At 47.6% G+C, this 21,974-nt stretch overlaps 1 protein-coding gene across 1 annotated transcript in view; it reads left to right on the forward strand.

Annotated features, from left to right (window-relative positions):
- The window catches only part of LOC130199287 (cadherin-4-like), a 244,516-nt gene that overhangs the window by 84,791 nt on the left and 137,751 nt on the right, over window positions 1-21,974 (forward strand). The window contains exon 3 of the mRNA XM_056422646.1: window positions 17,455-17,478. Within this exon, the coding sequence (XP_056278621.1) occupies window positions 17,455-17,478 (24 nt within the window). The remainder of the gene's footprint in view (window positions 1-17,454; window positions 17,479-21,974) is intronic.

A 21,974-nucleotide genomic window follows, 5' to 3' on the forward strand; every position in this document is an offset into this window, starting at 1 on the left:
CCTCGCGAAGGTCACGCCGAGGCATCGGTATTGAATCTAGACAGTTTCATAAGCAGTTAAAAGTTCCTTACGGCACCTTTAAGTGGATGTGCTTCAGAGTTAACGGGAGTCGCTCGTGAGATCTCCTTTGTTATTGCGATGAACAAAATGTACACGGTGCCGTCTGAAGGTTCATTATATAAAAACGGATCTTTAAAAAAAAAAGTCACAACAAAAGTTATTATTTCTCACACTGCTGAAGGAACAAGGAGTTTTTGTGATTTCTGAATTGGCTTTTGAGGAGCGGCAGCATCCCCCCCCCGTAATAAGCAGAAGAGTGACCTTGACAACAGTGTGTCGGGGAGAGGCAGCTGGTTGTTATCTCTAAGGAGACCTGCTGAAAGTCTGCCGAGCGACAGCGATGCCTATCATTCATTTAGCCGTGACCTCGTCCTCCTTAACGAACAGTTTCGACAAACGCGGTCGCGCGGCAACGGAACCTCGGAGGCCCCCGACGGTCGAATGTATCGACGCAACAGAAGAAGTTTCGCCTTTTGTGAAAAGTCAAACGACATTAGCAGCTGGAAAAGAAGTCCGTCCGTCTAATTGTGTGAGTCCGTCTTCCATTGTTCTTTCTCTTTCGTGTCTCTGTAGCCTTTAGCTGGACCACTTGCATTCTTTAAAGTTTATTTTTAATTTTTTAATTTTTACATAACACCTACAGGACGAAAAAAAAAGGACAAAACTTCATAAAGTCAGAGTATTGAGAAAAAGAAAAGAAAAAAAATTGTGTATATGTGTGCGTGTGCGTGAGCTTTTTTATAATTTTTTTATTTAAAGAAACTAAATACATAGATGAAGGCAGATGTATATGTATGAGCGTATGCATGTTAATGGAATTGAATTGGTTTCCAGGCAAGGGAAAATAAAAAATAAATGAATTAAGATGAATTAACTAATCAATAAGTTGAGTGGTGTCATGTTTGTAAAAATATAGTGAATGAGGACCAGATGTCGTGGAGTTGTGTTGGAAATGATAGATGAGGTGAGTTTTTCCATGCATTCTTTAAAGTTGATGGGGCCAATCAAAGGGTCGCGTTTAGATTTTGGGTTTATCTTACATGTCCGATGTGTCGGATCTGAAATATAAACATTATCAACGGAATTTGCAGAACTAAGGGTTTTGGGTGTTGACAGCATCGGCAGACGGGCCTTCAGTCAGCGGTTCGTTGTGGCGACTCAAATTCAGCCGTCTCGCGCACCGGCACCGGGACTCTCTCGGCGGGCTGGCCCCGGGTCCAAACTGTTGTCACGGCAACGGAAAGTGTTATGCCGATCCGGCAGAGAATCCCCCCCCCCCCCCCGGGATCCGACCCCCGGCACTAGGGTTCAATATTGCTTATTTGAAGGTTGCTACAGCTACGCAGGGTGTCACACTGTTGTTGTTCATTATTAAAGTACACAGGGGCAAGAAAACCAAAAGAGAGGAAGTACCAAAATTCCATCGGGGGATGTTGGTGGTCATCTATTCGCGGCTCTTGTTCAATTTATTTGTGTCTGCGTCTGTAATTCAACAATCAAGCGCATCGGTTCACGTCCATCGGAGACATTGCCTCATGCTATGAACCTCTTTTCTTTCTCGCGTCGTGCCAGCGTGTGTCAGTTCGATGCAGTGAACCGTGCCAAAGGAGTGGGCGGCGAGCTGAAGCGATGGCTACTTCTATCACTCGGCACTCGAAGACGCGTGAGCTCACGTTCGCAAATCTCATCGTTCTAAGTTTCCTTCTCCTCCCGATGGAAGAAAGTCGAGCTGCTGCTATTGACACTCGCACGGTTCCAGATGCCGGCCAGCTAGAGTTCCCCCCTCCCGGCCTTCAGCCGACCGGTTCCCAGACAACTTCCCCCCCCCCCCCCCCCCTGACAGTGGCGTGCCTACATCTCACTGTAAACACAGTCCACAGTCTCCACTGAAGTGTCATGTTTGGACTCTCGAAGGAATGTGCATGCACAAATAGAAATATAGGGAATCGTTGAGGCCTACCAATGCAGTTTCTTTTTTTCCGTTGTGCTGGAAACACTCTGTGTTATGTGGTCAGTTTACGAGTGTGCACTTTGGGTGTGCATTGTTCTATGCAAAAAAAAATTGTACGTTTGTAGTGTTTTTTTTGTGATCGGTACCGTTCATCCTCCGTAACACTTCTCTCCCTTTTTTCCCGCAACTTTATGTATCTTTGTCTTCATTCCACGGGCCGATTCTGTCCCCGTCTTCTTTGTTGTCCTGGAAGAGTTTTATCGCTCTGAGCCTCTCAGTCTTATCCTTCTTCCTCGTTCCTCCTCCTCCTCTTCGTCGTCGTGGGAGTGCTACAGTTCTCCCTGCAGAGGACAGCAGAGAGATAGTCCTCTGAGGACAGCTGTGATAGGATAGTTTTTTTCTTCTTCTCCCTACTCAACCTTGAAAACTGGGTTTGCACCTAAGGATGGATGGATGGAGAGAGAGAGAGAGAGAGAGAGAGAGAGATAGAGGCGTTCGATTGTCAGGGCCGAAAGAAAACACACAAACAAACACCGGGAGCTCCGCCGGCTTTCCAAGATCACAACGTGTTGCATCTGAGCTTCGGAACGGACTCATTCACGACGATCTGTTGTTGTCGTCGAGCTGTTGGCTCTTTCTATTTAGACTCCGACTCCGTCGTCGATTATCTCCACACGCCGGGCGATTTGAGGCTTCTTTTCCCGAGATGATGGCCCTCCGGTGTGTGTCCAGGATTTATTCTCCCGCATCAGTGCAATCGTGCTACGCAGATACCGCGTGCAGAAAGGCTCAGCACACCGGAGTAGTGAAGTATGTTTCGTGAGAACCACAGCGAAACACATAGATAGATATCTTTTTATCCAGCGAAATGGATGTTATGAGAGAGAGAGAGAGCGAGAGCGAGAGAGAGAGACCTGGCAACGGCAAAAGGAAAGTCCCGAGGATTGTCTGAGGACGTCTCTAATTGCACCCCGAGAGTTCCCAGACACACATCTGTATTTGTGATCCGGCTAGCGGAGACGTCTCCAGTTCAAAAGCCAACGGAAGAAACGAAAATCGCGCGTTTTTTTTAGGTGCACGACATTGCCCGATGACGCGGTGACCGAGAGCCGAACCGGCTCTGACTCCGCAGCGTTCGGGAGCGGGTCTTGGGGTCGTGCGTCTCCCCCCCTCGGCCTCCTCGGCCTCGAGCCCCGGCGCTCGTTTGCTGGCCCTGAGGCGGTGTGTGTGTGTGTGTTTTAAAGTCGGCTCAAAGGAACTCAAAGTCTGTACCGACTGCATGTATTCGCTGCACTTTGCGTGCGTCAACTCCTTGTTGTTGTCTACTATTTTGGGGGGGGGGGGTGTACTTGAAGAAAGCATGTCTAGATGGCTTCTATTTCACTCGGCCTCTTATTGAAAAAAACCACATCAAGGGCACCCACGATGCAGTTTTGTGGCGGGGTCCAGGGACACAAACACCAACAACAACAACAACAACAGCAACTCTCTTCCACAGTGGTGCCCACAGGCGGAGGGTTTATAAGTGTGAGGGAACGAGTAATGTGGGAGCTTTATATCGAAAGAGGCACATTTCAACACACTGGATTTGGGATGTCATGTGAAGCCACTCTACCTCTTAAATATAGGTACTTTAACTCAATTTCTTTTCTTTTTGTTCCCTTCTTTTTACATAATGAAACGCAAACTTTGTCAAGTAACATTTGGAGTTCATGTTTCCAGTTTGAATTGGACCGTCTTTGCTAATGCACAGTTGTCAGTGAAAACTTAAGTAAAGTAAACTTAACCCCCCGGCGAGGTCTGCGTTGAGCGGCTCTCGGCTGCGTCCTCCCGACATCCCGGAAAAGAAAAGAAAAAAACAGACGAAGAGATCACTTCGATAAAAGTTGTTGTCTTTAGAGTCGGGCGGAGGCCTTGAGACGAAGGACACGCTACTTTTAACGTGAGATTTGTTTCAATCTAACACAATGGACGGGATTTGAATGAGTTTCCTCTCATATAGTTAATAATGTTCATCAATCATTATGTGTGCCGGTCGTAGCCTCTGAACCCCGTAACCCAACCGAGGAAAATCAGCCGAAAATACATTATTGTCAGATTATTAACTTTCCGACAGTCCTTGAACACATCGCGCGTGACAAAAAGCTTCGTTCAGGAGAAGCAACCAAATCAAAGCAGCAAATTAAACCCCTTTGTTTACACACACCTGGTCCAGTAAACAACTTTAAATTGAATGAGTTTGAGGCGCAGCAAGCAAGGTTACAGAGTAAACATACAAATATGAATATTAAGTATTAGCAAATACACAATATATAGAATCAAATGAAACGGCAGAGCAGGACAATATCACATTTAAGAAGGACACAATTCAAAGTATAGACAGTATACAAGTATGTATAAAATATATACAGTGTATATACAGGTATATGTGTTTATAAAGTATATTCAGTGTATATATACATATGTGTTTATAAAGTATATTTAGTGTATATATATATGTGTTTATAAAGTATAAACAGTGTGTACAAAGTATAGACAGTGTATATAACAATGTATAAATTATATACAGTGTTTACAAAGTGTAGACAGTGTATATAAGTGTGTATAAAGTATATACACTGTATATATATATACAGTGTATATTAGTGTGGATAAAGTATATACAGTGTATATAAGTGTGTATAAAATATAGACCGTGTATACAAGTGTGTATAAAGTATATACAGTGTATATTAGTGTGTTTGAAGGATATACATTGTGCATAAGTATATACAGTGCATATAAGTGTGGATACGTTTAGACACACTGTGTACAAGTGTGTGTTTAAATAATAGACAGTATATATAAGTATAAAGTATAGACAGTGTATACAAGTGTTTATAAGTATATAAGTGTGTATAAAGTATAGATAGTGTATACAAGTGTATATAAGTGTGTATAAGTATATAAGTGTGTATAAGTATATAAGTGTGTATAACGTACCGGAGACGCGCGACGTCGCCCGAGGCCGGAGCGATCCTCCGTCTCGTTCTCCGCCCTCGTCTTTGTTATTAAGGTTTTATGGAGAAGTGCATCCGCGGGGAAAGTGAGAAAATTTGTTCTGAACATTTGCCGCTGTGTACATGAAACGATGCGCAATAAAAACAAAACATTTAAAATAAAGGCCACGATCCACCAGAAAGTGTTTTCCCTTTATGAGCGTTAAAAAAATGCTTCAGACGGAGATTATTGCCACCGATTTTTTTTCCGCCGATAATTTATTACGACGTGAGCTGGGAAAACAAAAATGTAGATCACAAGATTATAATGTGCAACAGCTGTTAAACCCCGAGATAATTGAGTGGCCTTTAGTTTGAGACTGACTCTGTTCCTCCTTCTCCTCTTTCATCCTCTCTCTCTCTCCGGCATAATAATAATAATAATGACTTTACTGAAGAGCGTCTACGCCATCAGCTTTACCTTTCGTTTAAGTAGATTAAATGCACAGGATTTATCCGAGGGGGAGAAAAGAAAACGACCTTGATGAATCCTGATAAAAGAAGCAAGGAGATACACAGAAGGGCACATATAATCGTTTGCTTCAATAGCTAAAATAAATAAATATATAAGCATTTTGTAGCTGCTGCTGTCTTTGATTTTGAAGCTTTCCGTCAGTACGTACAGTGTGTGTGTGTGTGTGTGTGTGGGATTTCGTGATGCAAATATTCGACATCCTTCGGCACAATAAGTTTCCCCTGCTAAATGTTTGTAGTTTATGAGTGTGAAGACTCTTCATGTGACGATATCTTTGATTGCGTCGATTCCGGCGTATCAATATGATCTGATACTGGCATATGAGGGCACTCTTAACTATTGTGTCTTTCTGCATTACCGTAATGACTGACAGGGACGCTTCGGCGGCTTCTCGGATGAAGTGTTTTCCTTTCAGTATTGTAATCATGTCCCCCCCCCCCCCCCTCTCATCTCTCTGCCTCCCCCCCTCCAACGCGAGATCTATTGTTTGCGTGGAAGCGCAGCGAAGCGTGAATCCATTATTTTTCCCTGGCACTCGTTCCGGATACCTGCCAAAAGGCCTCACGCGGCGAGGAAACGGTGGGAACAGGCGATGAGAACGAAAAAGCGTTCGAGAAGGAAGAAGTCGCATGAAAGACGGGTCGACGGTACAATGAGGAGAGAAAGGAAATGGATGAAAAAAAAAAAAAGAGTAAAAAACAAAAGACAAATCTCCCGTGGACCGCTGCGGGGGAGGTTAACAAAAAAATGTCCGATGAGGACGGAGGGCGCCGCCGCCTCTCATCCTCTGTGATCTGTGGGTGGCAGTGATGACTGATGGAGAGCCACTCAATCTGAAGGTCATATCCGGGGCCCTGCCATTTAGACTGCCACACTGTCGCAGGGGAGAGGATAAATAAAGCTCCGATTCTGGTGTTTGTTCACCCCCCCCCCCTCCCCTCCCCTCTCTCTCTCTCTCTCTCTCCGTGGCTCTGTCGAAAAGATGAGAGTGAGAGACGGACGGATGGAGGACGAGAGAGGAAGATGGGATCGTCAATAGACGATTCAGAGATGTCTAAGCGGGATTTATCTCATCGTTCACACATTCACACGCCGACACCCTCAGATTAATGTGAAATCTGAACGACAAAGACGCGATCCTCCTTGTTATCGCGTCAGTCGACGGCACAATTGATGTTTCCAATTTTTTGGGGGGGTTTGTTTAACAAAAGAACAAATGTATTCCTATTATTTATAATCATTTATAATCCTCCTGACATTCCAATAGGGATGCTGAGTGATGGGGAATGAACAGATGTAGCGTTTCTTTAAATCCGGCTCAGTGGGACTTTTGGCGATCAGTGTGATTATTTTCCTTTTTCGCACGAGAGAGAAACGGACGGCGACGGCGTTCACGCAACCGTTCGCGGGAACACATTCCTGGAGGAGAAACAAACCGCAGCAGGACGCCGTGTTTCTGTTTTTTTATTTTTTCGCCCAGATTGTCACGCGCCTGGAGGACAGCAGTCCGTCATCGCCGCTCCCACGTCCTCTGAAGTCTGGCTGAAAGCGGAAGAGAGCTGAAGCTATCCTCGCCCGCCGGGCAGGGCCGACCTCTCTGCCCGGACTCTAATATCTGATCAAGAACCATCTGCTGGGGGCCCACGCGCCGCCCGGACCTCCGATGGGAAATCAAGCTCGAAGCGGGCAATTAGAGGGATTCTGATCACACATTTGAGAAGCAACGCGGCGCGACGGAATCACCACGGGGATGACACTTTTTGCCGCTGTATTGATTTGGGGTGTGTGTGTGTGTGTGTGTGTGTGTGTGTGTGGGGGGGGGGGGGGCGGCGTTCCCACTCCCGTCTCACTTGGCTTCAACGATGATCACGTGATCTGCCACTTCCAGTATTTTTTTTAATGTGTGTGTATTTTCATATTGAAATATGAACTTTTTCAGTTGTTTCTTCTTCTTCTTCTCCTTCTTCTTCTATTGAAAGAAGAAGGAGAAGCTCGGGCACACAATCGGGTCTATAAGATTCCATTTACCGTCATATGTAGAACGCAGGCGGTTGCGCAACATCGTGAATTTGGTTTCTCTCAGTTTCCTAAAAACAAGCGTATACCTGTGTTACGTGTGTGGAAGCTGATCTGAGATCAGCTGGTGCTGCTACATCTCCTGCCAGAAGGCAGCAGAGGTACGGAGTCTTTTTTAATAACCCTTGGATTCCTCTTCGCGGGGCACCTCTCGTCCCCGGTATCACTGAAGCTCGGTGAATCGATACCTGCCGTGTTCGAGGTGGTGTTAATAACCCGCTTCAGAGCCCTCCTTCCCGTCCCGGGCCGCGCACACATCTCCTGCCAGTTTGGGATGTTTCCAGTCGGGATGCTCTCCATCGCTCCTCTGTTAAAATCAACAAGATCTTGGCACAGGGAATTTGTGCCTTCTTGAGTTTCCTCAAGAAATACGGCGTTTTAAAAAATACAAATAAAAACGAGATGTGCGATGACCGTGCCGGGTTGTTTCTCGATGCGTATTTGCAAGTTCCCCGGAGAAAAAAGATGTTGTGAACTCCGTACCGCGTGGTGGATTGCTTTCATTACAGCAAACTTATGTTGCAGCGTGGAGATGTTTTTATTACCTTCGCATTGAAAATGCGGAAGGTAATGTTTTGATCGCCGTGTATTTGTATGCGTGCGTCAGTCGCATAAGTCAAAAAGTATTAAACCGAATCGCATGACATTTAGTGGGATGATTGGTTATTATCTGGGGACCATTTGATTAGATTTTGGGATCGATCGGGTCAAAGGTCAAGGTCAAGGTCATGAAAAGGCCAAAATCTTCTTTGAATTGCATGAAATTGGTGGGATGATTGGTTATTATCCGGGGACCATTTGATTAGATTTTGGGATCGATCGGGTCAAAGGTCAAGGTCATGAAAAGGTCAAAATCTTCTTTTTACCATAGCACGGTCAATTTTTATGTTCATAAGCCAATGCCCAATCTTGTGATATGCGAAGGTATGCGCTCTACCGAGTGCCCGTTCTAGTTATACTTTCTTCAACGAGTGGAGATGTGTGACAATGAGCTCGGGGGCGTCGCACAATGTATGCAGAAGGTGGAGAAGGCGCAGCTCCCGTGAAGTTCGGATGGCGGGTTCCCGCTCCGTCGGGCCCTGGCCGCGATAACAGTCGCTTCGCGGTTAATGTGCCACACAAGAGCGATGCCGCACTCTCGGTTTTCATTTTGTTGCTGCAGTGCAGTAATTAATCCAGCTGAACCCTTTGTGCTCGCAAAATAAACGCTTTCCATTTTCATTAATAGACAACTCATTAGTGCATAAAGAGCGGGACGGCAGCGCTCCCCGTGCACCGGGTAGCCGACGGTCGGCGCTCCACTCGGCTAATTAAAATCCCGGATTGGGTTCCGTCGTCTTTTGTGAGGGCGTTTTGCTTTTAAAGCATCGCATCAATGAATCGTGGTGTGTGAAGGGTTTTAAATATCTGTGGGGGAAAAAAAGACACAACCACCAAACTCAAAGTCAGGACGGTAGATTGATGCACGTCTGACACACATCTGGATATCGGCCGTCGTCGCGTGGTCGAAGGCACAGACGTTTAAATATCACGGTTACAGGCGGCGGAGAGCCGTCTGGACGATGGTCTTTAGATGTCGGGGACGTTTCATCATCATTTTGGTGCTTTCTGCTTCAGGTGACATCTTCCTGTTTCCTCCCCAGGAGAGGAAGTTGCAGAATCAACCGGGACATAAAGCCCCAGTGCAGACACAACCTTTATATAATCAGTATCAACTCATCTATTTTAATGTGATTGTAGCCCTTTGTTAGCAGTTATGTATGTTTTTTGTTTTGTTTCTCCGTGTTATGTAATTTCTCTCGTTTGTATTTTAATGACTTTTATTGTTTCAGTTTTTCCCACGTAAGGTCCCTTTGGGTCCCTTTTTTAAAGCGCTATACGAATACAGTTATTATTATCATCCTCGGTTGGGAGTAAAATCTGATATTTGTTTCTAACTACATCATACAAATAAAAAAAACAGCCGAAGATGTAAAAAGACTGAACTATGAGTACTGAATCGTGGAGTTAGACCTTTAAACAGTTTTTTCACAATTGTTGTGTTTATTGGACAGGCCAGAGGTCTTGGCTGGAGCCCCCTTTAGCATAACCCCCTTGAGCATAACCCCTTCCTAGCATAACTCACCCCTGCCTAGCATAACTCCTCCTTAGCATAACTAACTTCCACTTCCACTCGCACCCATATGCATGTAGTCACTCTGGCGCGACGATGACACATTTTAACGCTCGCACACATTCGGCGCCTCGCGGCGACAGAGCTGTTTTCTTCATTAGTGCGGATGAAGCGCCGATGATTAGCCGCGAGGATTCCTCACTTCATGATGGGGATAAAATCGAACCCAATTTCTGTCTGTAATTAAAACCATTCCCTGAGCGCAGCGCTGGAAGGCCACAACTTTTAAGAGGTCAGGAGAAGACAGGTTTTCCAATAGCGGGCTAATTCAATCAGTCTGGGATGTATCACGTATGTTAAAGATCAGGGAGGGGTGGGGGCGGGGAGGCGGGGGGGGGCGGATTCCTTAACCCTCCTGTTACCTTTACATTTACGGACATATTTTACCCTCGGGGTCAATTTGACCCCAGCAATTAAAACCTCCAGAAAATTCTTTGAATTAATATTGTTTCCCAAGTTTAAGTGTGAGGTACTTTATGTTTGTTTGTTGACTACCTAAATAGCCCTTTAAATATATAAAAAAGTTGATAATTCTTATATGTTTGACACAGTGAAAAACAGCCTGGGGTCAAATTGACCCCAAAGAACACCGACATTAAACATTGAATGGGGTCAAATTGACCCGAAAGGAAACAGGAGGGTTAACACGTCGGCCGCACCGCGCATCTCCAGCCTGACCTCTGGGCCTGACCTCTGGGCCAGACGCCGTCGAGGTAGCTCAGGAGGGATGCCGTCGCTCTTTTTTTTTTGTGTTTTTTTATATTTTCTTTACCCACAACACATCAGCACTCACAGCATCGACCGCACCACAGCACTCTTTTCTGCAAACAACATAAAACAAGTGTTTGTCCCTTTGTCCAGCGATCAGCGTCGAGGCGGTCGGCGAACCGAAAAAACAACAACAAACAACAGTGGATACTACGGGGCGCGGAACAGGAAAGCGAGCGGGCGGGATGGACAGACGAGAATTCGTCCCCGCCCGTCCACCTCCTGCAGCATCCCTTCTTTAATAGTCTCTTCTCTAAATAAGATGGATGATGTTTCAGGACATGAATTCAGCAGGACATGAGGACTGTAACATCTTTTGTCTGGCGGAAACATGGATGAGGAGCTGACCCGCTGGTGCCCTCTGTTTCACGTGCAGACAGAGTGCCTCTTGTTCCGTCCTAACAGGAAGAGGTAAATCTGAAAAAAGTAAAGGGTGGAGGGTTTGCTTCATGACCCAAGCGAAGTAAGACGACCCCAAAAGGACATTAAGACTCTTTCTGAACCGCGATCTGCTGCAGTGGCCTGGCCTTCCTCTCTTCATCTCCCCATTCACTTCAGCGTTCATTCAGGTCAGCCATTACACGTCTACAACACGGACACCACACGCGCCACTGGCCGGACACCGAACTGAATGTATCGGACCTCTGTGTTATCGGCTGGGGAAGGGCTGTGGTGGCTGATAACTTTAAACTGCAAAAAAAAAACAGAACAAACCAAAAAAACCAGCATTAAGTGTCACCACCCACTGTGTGTTGGACCACTGAGGCTACATTCAGACCTCTCTCCTCCGCACTGTCTCTCTCCCTACAATGTCCATCTCCTTCCCCGGGTTCTTGCTTCACCATGCCGCCATTTTAGCGCTTCGGGCGTAAGCGGTGCGAAAAGCGGTGGTCTGACGGTAGCAGAGAGGCGCTCTAGGGCGATCTGCGAAGTCGACTGGGACATGATCAATCCGTCCAGTGGTGGTGTCAGCGAGAGTTTGAGGAAGTGCAAATGAGCAGTAAGCGGCGACCATGACACCATCGTCCCCGCTTCATGGTTTCCATCTTCCTAAGCCGTGGTTTGGGTTGATAAATCCATCCAGCTGTGGTGAGCGTGCTGCTGCCTATAACTCCCGGGACGCCGGGTCTGCTATCCGGCAACATGGCGGCGGTCAAGTGGGCGAGCTAGGCGCTGAAGAAGGCCAGAGGAGGAGGAGGTCAGTGGACAGGTGGTACAGGAAGTGCAGCAGCACCAAGGCCGAGTGGCGCGGCAACGGACTGGACTATCACACAGAGCAGACCCAGCGCAATGGTGAGTGCCCCCATCGCATCCAGACCCTGGAGCACCTTATGCCATTTTTATGAAGCAACACAAGGCTAGCTGGCTAGACGCTAACTACACACCGTTAGCGTGGCCCGTTAAGTTCTACAGGGGGATTGAACACACTTCTCTGTGACGAGCACAGTGTGACCGGGGCTCTGTGGAGGAGCAGTGTGAGGAGGGCTCTGTTGAGGAAAGCACAGTGGGCGGTGAGGTCCCAGCTGCTCACCAGGCAGCTGTGCAACCACCATGTAACCAGCTAGCTCCTGGTCCGGTGGTCCCAGCCCTGATCCTGGTGATCTTGTCCCTCCCCCCAGATCCCAGATCCCAACTGGTCCCAGTGTGCTGGCCCTGGGCCCCTCACCTCGGTGGTCATGAGCCGGTGGCCCTCACCTAATGACTACATCTGAGTGACTCCCTTCCTCCACTACATCTGCGCAGTCTGTAATCGCCCCCACAGATGATGCATCCATGCTGTCTGCCAAACAGATCCACGGATGATGCTGTCTCCCAGGTCAGAGGGGGCTGTAATCTGACTGCGGTGGTCAGGGTGGGCAGACACACCAGCACCACCACCTGAACTGAACTGGATCCCCCCAGGGTTGTCCCCTCAGCCCCTACTGTACTCCCTGTACACACATGACTGTGTGGCCAGGTTCAGCTCATCATCAATCATCAAGTTTGATGGTGGTGGGTGGTGGTGGCCTGACAACGGCGAGGGCTACCTGGAAGAAGTGGACCTGATCTGTCACTCTGGTGCCAGGACAACAGCATCATCATCATCACCAATGAAAAGAACCAAGGAGCTGATTGTGGAGGAGGAGGTACAAACACACAACAACTCCTCACCACCTCACCACTGGGGACCTGTGGAGAGGGTGAGTGAGGTATAAATACCTGGGGTCCACATCACCGATCTGACATGGTCAAGAACACAGACACTCTGGTGAGAAAAGGCAAGCCAGCGCGCCTACCACCTCAGGCAGCTGAGGGAAATTTAAAGGGAGAGGATCCTTCCTTCCTTCTCTGGAGCTGTAGAGCTGTAGGCGGCGCTCCTGACAGGAGCTTTTCACAGCAACTGTTCGCTCCTCCTCAGGAAGGGGGACAGGAGAGAGTAGTAGTGCGTCCGGCTGAACGTGGAACTGGACTCCCCACCTCCTTTGGGACTTGTACCAGGAACCAGAACCAGTAGAGCAGGATCTTCACGAGAAGGATCCTCACCACCCAACAAACAACAGACTGTTTCAGCTGCGGTCAGGCAGGCCTCCGTAGGTCACGCTGCAAGAGAACAGAGAGGAGTTTCTGACCTCTGGGCCTGGCTGCTCCTCATCTGTCGTGGACCATCTGCATCGCAGGATGTGAGCGATCGCTGCGGGTCGATTTTAATTAACAATTTCTCCCAAACTGTGTGCGTGTTTAAAAAAAAAGGAAGAAAAAAAAGCTTATTATCAAAAGTTTATTTTAATTATTTCCCCCCTGTGTTCACGTGATCTCCTGTGCGCTGAGTTTTAATCCCCCGAGCGCCTCCCGAGTAGCTCTGAAATCCATCTGTTCGAACTCGCTAAAACGCTGAGCGCCGATCCGAATTTTGTTTTATCCTCGCTCCCCTTTAATCCCCAAAACGGAGGATTTCAAAAGGTCCGACGGCGTGAACCAGGCTGCTGCAAAGAGCCGCTGCGCTGTCCGTGTGTGTCGATGGGAAGCAGGCGGCCTGGCAAAGGTTGGGAGTAGATGAGAGTTGGAGGAAAAGATGTCAGTCTCAGATTCTATCATTACCTCGAGTTGTATCCATCACGCACGTTGATGTTCACGGCTTCACCCGAGTCCCGTGCAGCCGATCGCTCACGCCGACGTGCAGAAAGTAGACGCGGGGGGGGGGGGGGGGGCTCTTACAAGTAGAACCAGCTCATTGGTCACAAAAGAGAGTGGGGAAGGATTCTCAATCAAGTCGACGCTTCCCTCGCGTACAGAGTTTTGATGTTTCTGACGCTCGCGAGTGACAGATGGCACGAAATTGTGCCGAACCCGCACGGAAAAGTGCTGACGGTCGTGTACGAACGCTTCTTCATGATTTGTCATGCGAGAGCGTTCCAAAAAAATGCGAGTGTGACTCGATAGAATATTTTTTCTCTCTCTAAAAAGTGAGTTTTTCCTAAAAATGTCTTCCGACAAAGGGAGACCCGACTGGTGTAGCGTGATGATGATGATGACGATGACGATGATGATGATGATGTTTCTTAGCTTGCAACTTGCCCGTGTCCATGGCAACCAAAGGACTTAATGTGTAAGTCTTGGCCAGGGGGCCAGGGAGCCAAGCCCATGTTAGCTCTCGGCCAACGTGGGTTTTTAGGCACCGCCCACTGTGTGCAAGCATCGAATTTATTTCTGTTCCTCTTTTCTTTTTATTTATCCAGATCCGGAGATTCGGTGTAAAAAGTTTTCACTAATTTGAGCTCGGCAGCATCCCTCTCCGCTTCAGTGGGAGTACATGAAGTCTGGGCTTGAGCGCAATTTCAAGTTGACAGTTTTTCATGTCTTGACTTCTTCCTTCTCCTCCTGGTTATTGGACCTTTTATGCATTGGAACCGAGAAAAAAAAGAAGATGTAATTTGAATGCTCTTTGTTTGCCTCTTGGCTTACTTTGCATTTAAACTATCGCCATCGTATAACATGAAAGTGGAAGAAGGATCAGAGCGTGAGCTGAATAATGAACTCTACTTCTTCTTCTTCTTCTGTCATCATCTCTGAAAGTGAGGAGCCACATTTCTGAGACTTCTGAAAAAATGGGATGTTTATTTACTTATTTTTGAAGAAACCCCGGTGCTCTCGAAGCCGTTGGCGTCCTCAGGCGCGCTTTTGACCGATTCTTAACTTTTACACGGCTTCCCATACGTTCTTCGCAGTATTGACATTCGGCCCACTTTGCATAATACTCGAAACCCACGGGGCCGCCGCTGTGGGTGTGCGGCCGCATCAAAACACCACTCCACATATTCCACTGCAAATTAGCCTCCAAATCCATACAAATCACCGATAGCTAAGAAGAAAAGCAACAATCAATGACGGAGGTTTTCTTAACCTCCCTAAACAGCCGAGTTATTTATGTGCACTCGCGCCAATCAGCTTTGACCCAGCCGAAGGAAGAAGAGCTTCTTTATTCAAATCGTATTGTCAACAAGCTGGTGTGTGTGTTTGTGTGTGTGTGTGTGTGTGTGTGTGGGCGTCATCATTATTTATCATTGTCAAATGATAAATAACGTTTTAATAGGGAGCATGTTGTACATTTCCTTCGAATTTCTCCGCCAGCCAGTAAATTACATCTCTCACAGTCAGGGAGAGAGAGAGAGAGAGAGTCGCTGTTTTCTGCAGGTATGCATGGGGGAATTACATAATCCATAACATAAATTAAACCTTGTTGTATTAAAATGAAATCAAGGCGAAGTCTTGAAGAGTTTAGCCTCTGCACGCTCTTTGCATCCACTGTACTGTGTTTTTTGCTTGTTTCTCAAATGAACTTGAACTGATACTCAATAGTATAGTTGAGGAATAAGTGGGTTGCCAGGCGATATGGGATAGCAGCTTTCAGCAGGGCGCAGCTAGATCTGTGGGCGGGACCAGACTCCCCTTGAAGGATCTCCAGCAGCAGGACTTCAGTACAGGACATATGGTGCAGGATGTGTCTGATGGCGTCCGCCATGTCCACGCCGGTAGTTTACACACTTACCTGACGTGTCACGATCCAACGAGTACGCCGTGCAAAGATAAAAGATGAAGGAAGAATAGAAACAGGCAGGAGATCCATTGGAAGGTTTGAGTAGGACCCCTATTTTATGCGTCATACGTTTGTAACCCTAACCCGTAAAGGCTTCAATTTAAAGTATAATTTATAGTGGTTTTCCAAAACTAGGTATTTGAATCATTTCAGATCAAACATGTCTTTCCTTTTCTCTCTTTTTGTGTTTTTCTCTTAATCTTTGGAAAACTGTACTTAGCCTTCAGAAACCTTGAAAACAGTCTTTAAAAAAATATATATATATTTGTATATTTGTTTATTTATATATATATGTACAGTATGTATGTATAAATCAATCAATAAATATATATTCATATATATATATATACATTTAGCTATATATATATATAAATAAATACATATTTATATATATACATAAATAAATACATATATATTAATTTATATATATATATACATGTAGTTATTTTAAAAATGTGTTTATACTTTTTTATATTTAAATATATATATATATATATAAATAAAACACTAAATATATGTATATATATATACAAGAATAGAGTCGGAGGAGGATACGGGCTGGTGATTGTGACATGTCGGGTAATATTTTGTCGTCTCTGTGGCCACCCCGAAGGTTTTAGGAGTGGCGAGAGTGGTTAAGCCTTCTAGGGTTTAGGAGGAAATGGACCGAGCATTTTCTTTTGGTGATAAGCTTGACTGCGCTGGACTGTGAGAGTGCTTCACTAACTAATTATGTGAAGGCTCCTCTCAGATTAGGGTAGACATGCCGAGCTGGCGGACAATCAGACCATGTAATAACCGGAGGGCCAATATTTGCTTCAGAATCCACTGCAACACCTCACAAAACAAAGGTGTGTAAAGCCCTCGCGCTCACTCCATGCCACGCGGCCTCCACCAATACCGAAGCCGCCCCCACAAAGGCCGCCATCTTTACTTTGCCAATTAGACGGAGCTTTGGATTATCACTTCCTGAGCCCGGTACACCACAAATCCATCCGCATTCATCTATTCCCCCTCCCATCTCCGTGACCATTTGGGTTTCTTGGGCACACGGCCAGTCCAGAAATGAGTTATTATTATTAAAACAAAGAGCTTTTTTCTTCTTCTTCTTAACCCCCTCCCCCCCCCCCCCTTCCCCTTTGCTTTTGTATGTATTCCTGCATCCCTGCAAGTTTTGACAAATCTATTGAATAACAAAGAAACCTTTGGGAGCTTTACAAACACGGTCCCGGTGAATATTTTATGAGAACTATAAGCGAGATTTACCGTCTTTTTTCTCTTTTTTTTGCCACAAAAAACACGCCTCACTCGGTCGGGATGTATAAACACATTTTTATTTTCCTTTTTTTTTTAAACGCGTTGCGGTGCATCCTTCCCTCCGAGCGGCCCGTGTTTTTGATCCACGCCTTGCGGGCCCGCGGTGTCTCTGGTGGGTAGGAACCGAAAACGCTCGCGGAAAGGGATGATTTGCTCTCCGCTCGAAGATTTTCTTTTATTTCTTTTATTTCAGTTTTTTAAAAGTCTCTGTTTTGTTGTGGAGGAGATCAAGGGTTCCCGTGTGTCTGGAGACTCGTGGTTCTACTCGAGGCCTCTCTTCCATGTGTTTAGTCCTGCTTTTGGCATCAATCACACACACCTGCTGAGCGAGTCCCGATGTGTGTTTCACACACAACTAAGAGTCCGTTTATCCTCTTGGGGGGCCCAGAAAATTGCTGCCATGGCTCTCATCTCCTGCATTTCATATGTGTATATATACGTGTGTGTGTGTGTGTGTGTGTGTCAGCTACTAACGGATCCCTCTCTCTGTGTGTGTGTGTGTGTGTCTCCTCTCTTTTACAGATACCACATTGTCCTCACAAAAAGGTAAGCCATGGGCACTCGATCCGTCACCTTGTGACCCCCACCCCCCACCCATGCGCCCTCAGATGGGTTAACGTGTTCCTGTGTGTGTTTGAGAAAAAAATTGTCACGGCGTTGTTGATGTTGATTTGAAATTGAGCCGTTTGTTGTTTCTGCCGCAGAACAATCTGTTTGATTACCAACTCAATCACTCACTCCCACTGACAACTCCACTAAATTATGCCCCGCAACGCTGCGGAGAGAAGGAGGGAGCGAGAGAGAGAGAGAGAGAAGGAGGGAGCGAGAGAGAGAGAGAGAGAAGGAGGGAGCGAGAGAGAGAGAGAGAGAGAAGGAGGGAGCGAGAGAGAGAGAAGGAGGGAGCGAGAGAGAAGGAGGGAGAGAGAGAGAAGGAGGGAGAGAGGGAGGGAGAGAGAAGGAGGGAGGGAGAGAGAAGGAGGGAGAGAGAGAGAAGGAGGGAGAGAGAGAAGGAGGGAGAGAGAGAGAAGGAGGGAGAGAGAGAGAAGGAGGGAGAGAGAGAGAGGGAGAGAGAGAGGGAGAGAGGGAGAGAGAGAGAGAGAAGGAGGAAGCGAGAGAGAGAGGAGAGGGAGAGAAGGAGGAGAGAGAGAGAGGAGGAGAGAGAGAGAAGGAGGAGCGAGAGAGAGGAGAGAGAGAGAAGGAGGCGAGAGAGAGAGAAGGAGGCGAGAGAGAGAGAGAGAGAAGGAGGAGCGAGAGAGAGGAGGAGAGAGAGAAGGAGGAGGCAGAGAGAGAGAAGGAGGGCGAGAGAGAGAGAGAAGGAGGAGAGGAGAGAGAGAAGGAGAGAGGAGAGAGAGAGAGAGAGAGAGAGAGGAGAGAGAGGAGAGAGAGGAGAGGGAGAGAGAGAGAGGACGAGAGGGAGAGAGAGAGAGGACGAGGGAGGGAGAGAGAGAGGACGAGGGAGTGAGAGAGAGAGAGAGGAGGCGAGAGAGAGAGAAGGAGGAGGAGAGAGAGAGGAAGGAGGGAGAGAGAGAGACGGAGAGAGAGAGAAAGAGGGAGAGAGAGGAGAGAGAGAAGGAGGGAGCGAGAGAGAGAGAGAAGGAGGGAGCGAGAGAGAGAGGGAGAGAGAGAGAAGGAGGGAGCGAGAGAGAGAGAGAGAGAGAAGGAGGGAGCGAGAGAGAGAAGGAGGGAGCGAGAGAGAGAGAGAGAAGGAGGGAGAGAGAGAGAGAAGGAGAGAGAGACAAGGAGAGAGAGAGAGAGAAGGAGGGAGAGAGAGAGAAGGAGGGAGCGAGAGAGAGAGAAGGAGGGAGCGAGAGAGAGAGAGAAGGAGGGAGCGAGAGAGAGAGAGAAGGAGGAGAGAGAGAGAGAGAAGGAGGGAGAGAGAGAGAGAGAGAAGGAGGGAGAGAGAGAGAGAGAAGGAGGGAGGAGAGAGAGAGGGAGAGAGAGAGAGAAGGAGGGAGCGAGAGAGAGAGAGAAGGAGGGAGAGAGAGAGAGAGAAGGAGGGAGAGAGAGAGAGAGAGAGAAGGAGGGAGCGAGAGAGAGAGAGAGAGAAGGAGGGAGCGAGAGAGAGAGAGAGGCTTCTGAGAGTCCGACACTTACCGTGTTTACATGCATTTGAATAACTGTCTTAGTCGGACTGAAATCGAATTATCCGTTTCATGTCAACACCTTTGTTCGACTATGTGCGGTCCGACTTCGGTCCGATTAACACCCTGGATAGCTCAATCCGATCCAGTTGATAATTCGACTATCGCGGCATGTAACGGTGAATTGGATTAGGAACTGGACTTTGCGTCTTTGCGCATGCTTGAGATCCCGCCCTCCTCCCTCCCTCCCCTGTCGTGACCCGGAAGTCGAAAGAGACGATAAGTTGTCACTGCCGGGAGCCTGGCCGGCCGAAAACAAACAAACAACGCCAATAGCGCCATTTGCATTCACTGTAGTCCTATTAACATCATGCAAGAATAGTAGAGGGATGTAAGCCTTGCTCTCTGTTCGCCATCTTTCTCCAAATGTTGATGTTGTTGTTGTTGGTTGTTGTTGGTGGTGGTGAAGAGGTCAAGCGGAAATGGCTGTATCACCACGAGTTGTAATGAAAACAGCGCCGCCTATCGTATCGGATATGACATGCTTTCAAAGGCCAATGATTCGAATGACTCACTGCCATGTATATTGGGATAACAGCAGATCCCCCAAAAGATAGCAGAGTCCGACTAAAGCAAGATTCGAATTATACCATCATATAAACACACTGATTGAGGCTCTAATCACAGACTCCTCCACACTTTCATGTGCATGTTAATGTGTGAAGAGAGGGGAGGGGTGGGGGGGATGTTTTGCATACTGTATCGTCAGGGAGAGATGGGGGGGGGGGGAGGGGGTGCATTTGAGGGTGGGAGCCGTTTTGTAGGAAAAAGCACCTGTCGGCTGTGTTGATTTATTTTTCTTCCTTAGAGGATGGGAGGGGGCTGGGGGGGGGGGGGCACGCAGTCAGATTGTCGAAACATCTCCGGGGGGGGGCCTCGTTCTGAGTGGCAGCCCACAGGTGTCTGCAAAAAAAAACCCCGGGGTGGCGGCGGCGGCAGAAGGCGGCGCGGCGTGTTCACGCGGCGCGATCGCGGAGCGGCAGCGTGACACTCACTCGGCGGGAACTCCCCCCCGCTGATTTAGTCGGAAACTTTCTTTGAGTCCCCCTCCCACCCGCGGCGCTGGCACCAACTTGCTGTTGTTGTTGTTGTTGTTGTTGACACCTGGGTCGGATATAATGTGGACAACATGCATACGTGGGAAACGTTAACAGCGGGGAAAGTGTCTGTGGGGAACCTGGTGACTTTCTTTTCTTTTTTGGGGGGCTTGTAGATTCTGTGCAGGAGTTCTTGATATAATACGTCTGGGTGACACTTAGTGCGCCCACACACACACACACACACACACACAGCGATGTGCGTGATGACTATGAGGTGTACGGCGCTGTCGGATGGGGCCCATAAAGGTAAGTGGTGTGTGTGGCGGGAGCTTCGCTCTCTGATGGATGTTGAAGGGGAGCGGAGGGCGGCGCTCCATCAGCCACGCGCACGCTTCTGAAGGCAGATAAATATGGCCACGCGGCCCCCCGGCAGGGAAGGAACGCTCACTTTTCGTCAGGTGTCCACGCCCGTAGGTGTCTGACTCTCGCTCTCTCTCTGTGTGTGTGTGTGTGTGTGTGTGTGTGTGTGTGTGTGTGTGTGTGTGTCTTCCACCCGTCCACAACCGTCCGATACAAATCCGGTAAGTGAGGAGCATCGACGTGAGTTATATATCACGGCTGCGGGAGAGCCATGGGACCTTGAGGCGAAGATAGTGTACGTCTCTTCAGAGACTGGCATACAAGTGTGAGGGTATGTATGTGTGTGTGTGTGTGTGTGTGTGTGTGTGAGAGCATGAAAAATGGAGAAAGCGGGACCGCCAATGTCAATTCCCCACAGTCTCAATCTGTTGATATCCAACTCGAGAGCCTCCCGTGCTGGCTGGAAGCCACCAGACATGTGACATGGTTTTGAGGGGCGGCGTGCAGGATTCAGGTCCAGGGGAGTCTTCAGGTCCAGGTCCAGGGGAGTCTTCAGGTCCAGGAGAGTCTTCAATTCAATTCAATTCAATTCAGTTTATTTGTATAGCCCAATTTCACAAATTACAAATTTGTCTCGGAGTGCTTTACAATCTGTACACATAGACATCCCTGCCCCAAAACCTCACATCGGACCAGGAAAAACTCCCAAATAACCCTTCAGGGGGAAAAAAAGGGAAGAAACCTGGAGGAGAGCAACAGAGGAGGATCCCTCTCCTAGGATGGACAGATGCAATAGATGTAATGTGTACAGAAGGACAGATTTAGAGTTAAAATACATTCAATGAATATGACAGAGTGTATGAATAGTTCATAGTAGGCATATTCCACGATGGAGACCTCCACGATCCATCAGGCAGATGGCGGTGGGGAGGAGGAGTGGGCGGAGTCTCAACAGGACAGTGGCGTAGTCATGAGCAGGAATTCCACGACCCAGGCGATCCATCAGGCAGATAGGATCTATGCCGTCTCATAGGGTCCGATGACCCCATGAGACGAAAGTCAAAAGGACTTCGGGAGAAAGCAGAGTTAGTAACGTGTGATTGAGAGATGAAAATTCATCCTTAAGGAGAGAAAAAGAGGAGATAGGTACTCAGTGCATCCTAAAACGTCCCCGGCAGCTATAAGCCTATAGCAGCATATCAAGGGGCTGGACCAGGGCAAACCTGATTCAGCCCTAACTATAAAGCTCTGTCAAAGAGGAAGGTCTTAAGTCTACTCTTAAACGAGGTGACTGTGTCTGCCTCCCGGACTGAAATTGGAAGCTGGTTCCATAAAAGAGGAGCTTGATAACTAAAGGCTCTGGCTCCCATTCTACTTTTAAGACTCTAGGAACTACAAGTAGTCCCGCATTTAGTGAGCGTAGCTCTCTAGTTGGGCAATATGGTACGACAAGCTCCTTAAGATATGATGGAGCATCACCAATCAAGGCTTTGTAGGTTAA

The sequence above is a fragment of the Pseudoliparis swirei genome, chromosome 9, assembly GCF_029220125.1.
Source record: "Pseudoliparis swirei isolate HS2019 ecotype Mariana Trench chromosome 9, NWPU_hadal_v1, whole genome shotgun sequence".
Classification (NCBI taxonomy): Eukaryota; Metazoa; Chordata; class Actinopteri; order Perciformes; family Liparidae; genus Pseudoliparis; species Pseudoliparis swirei.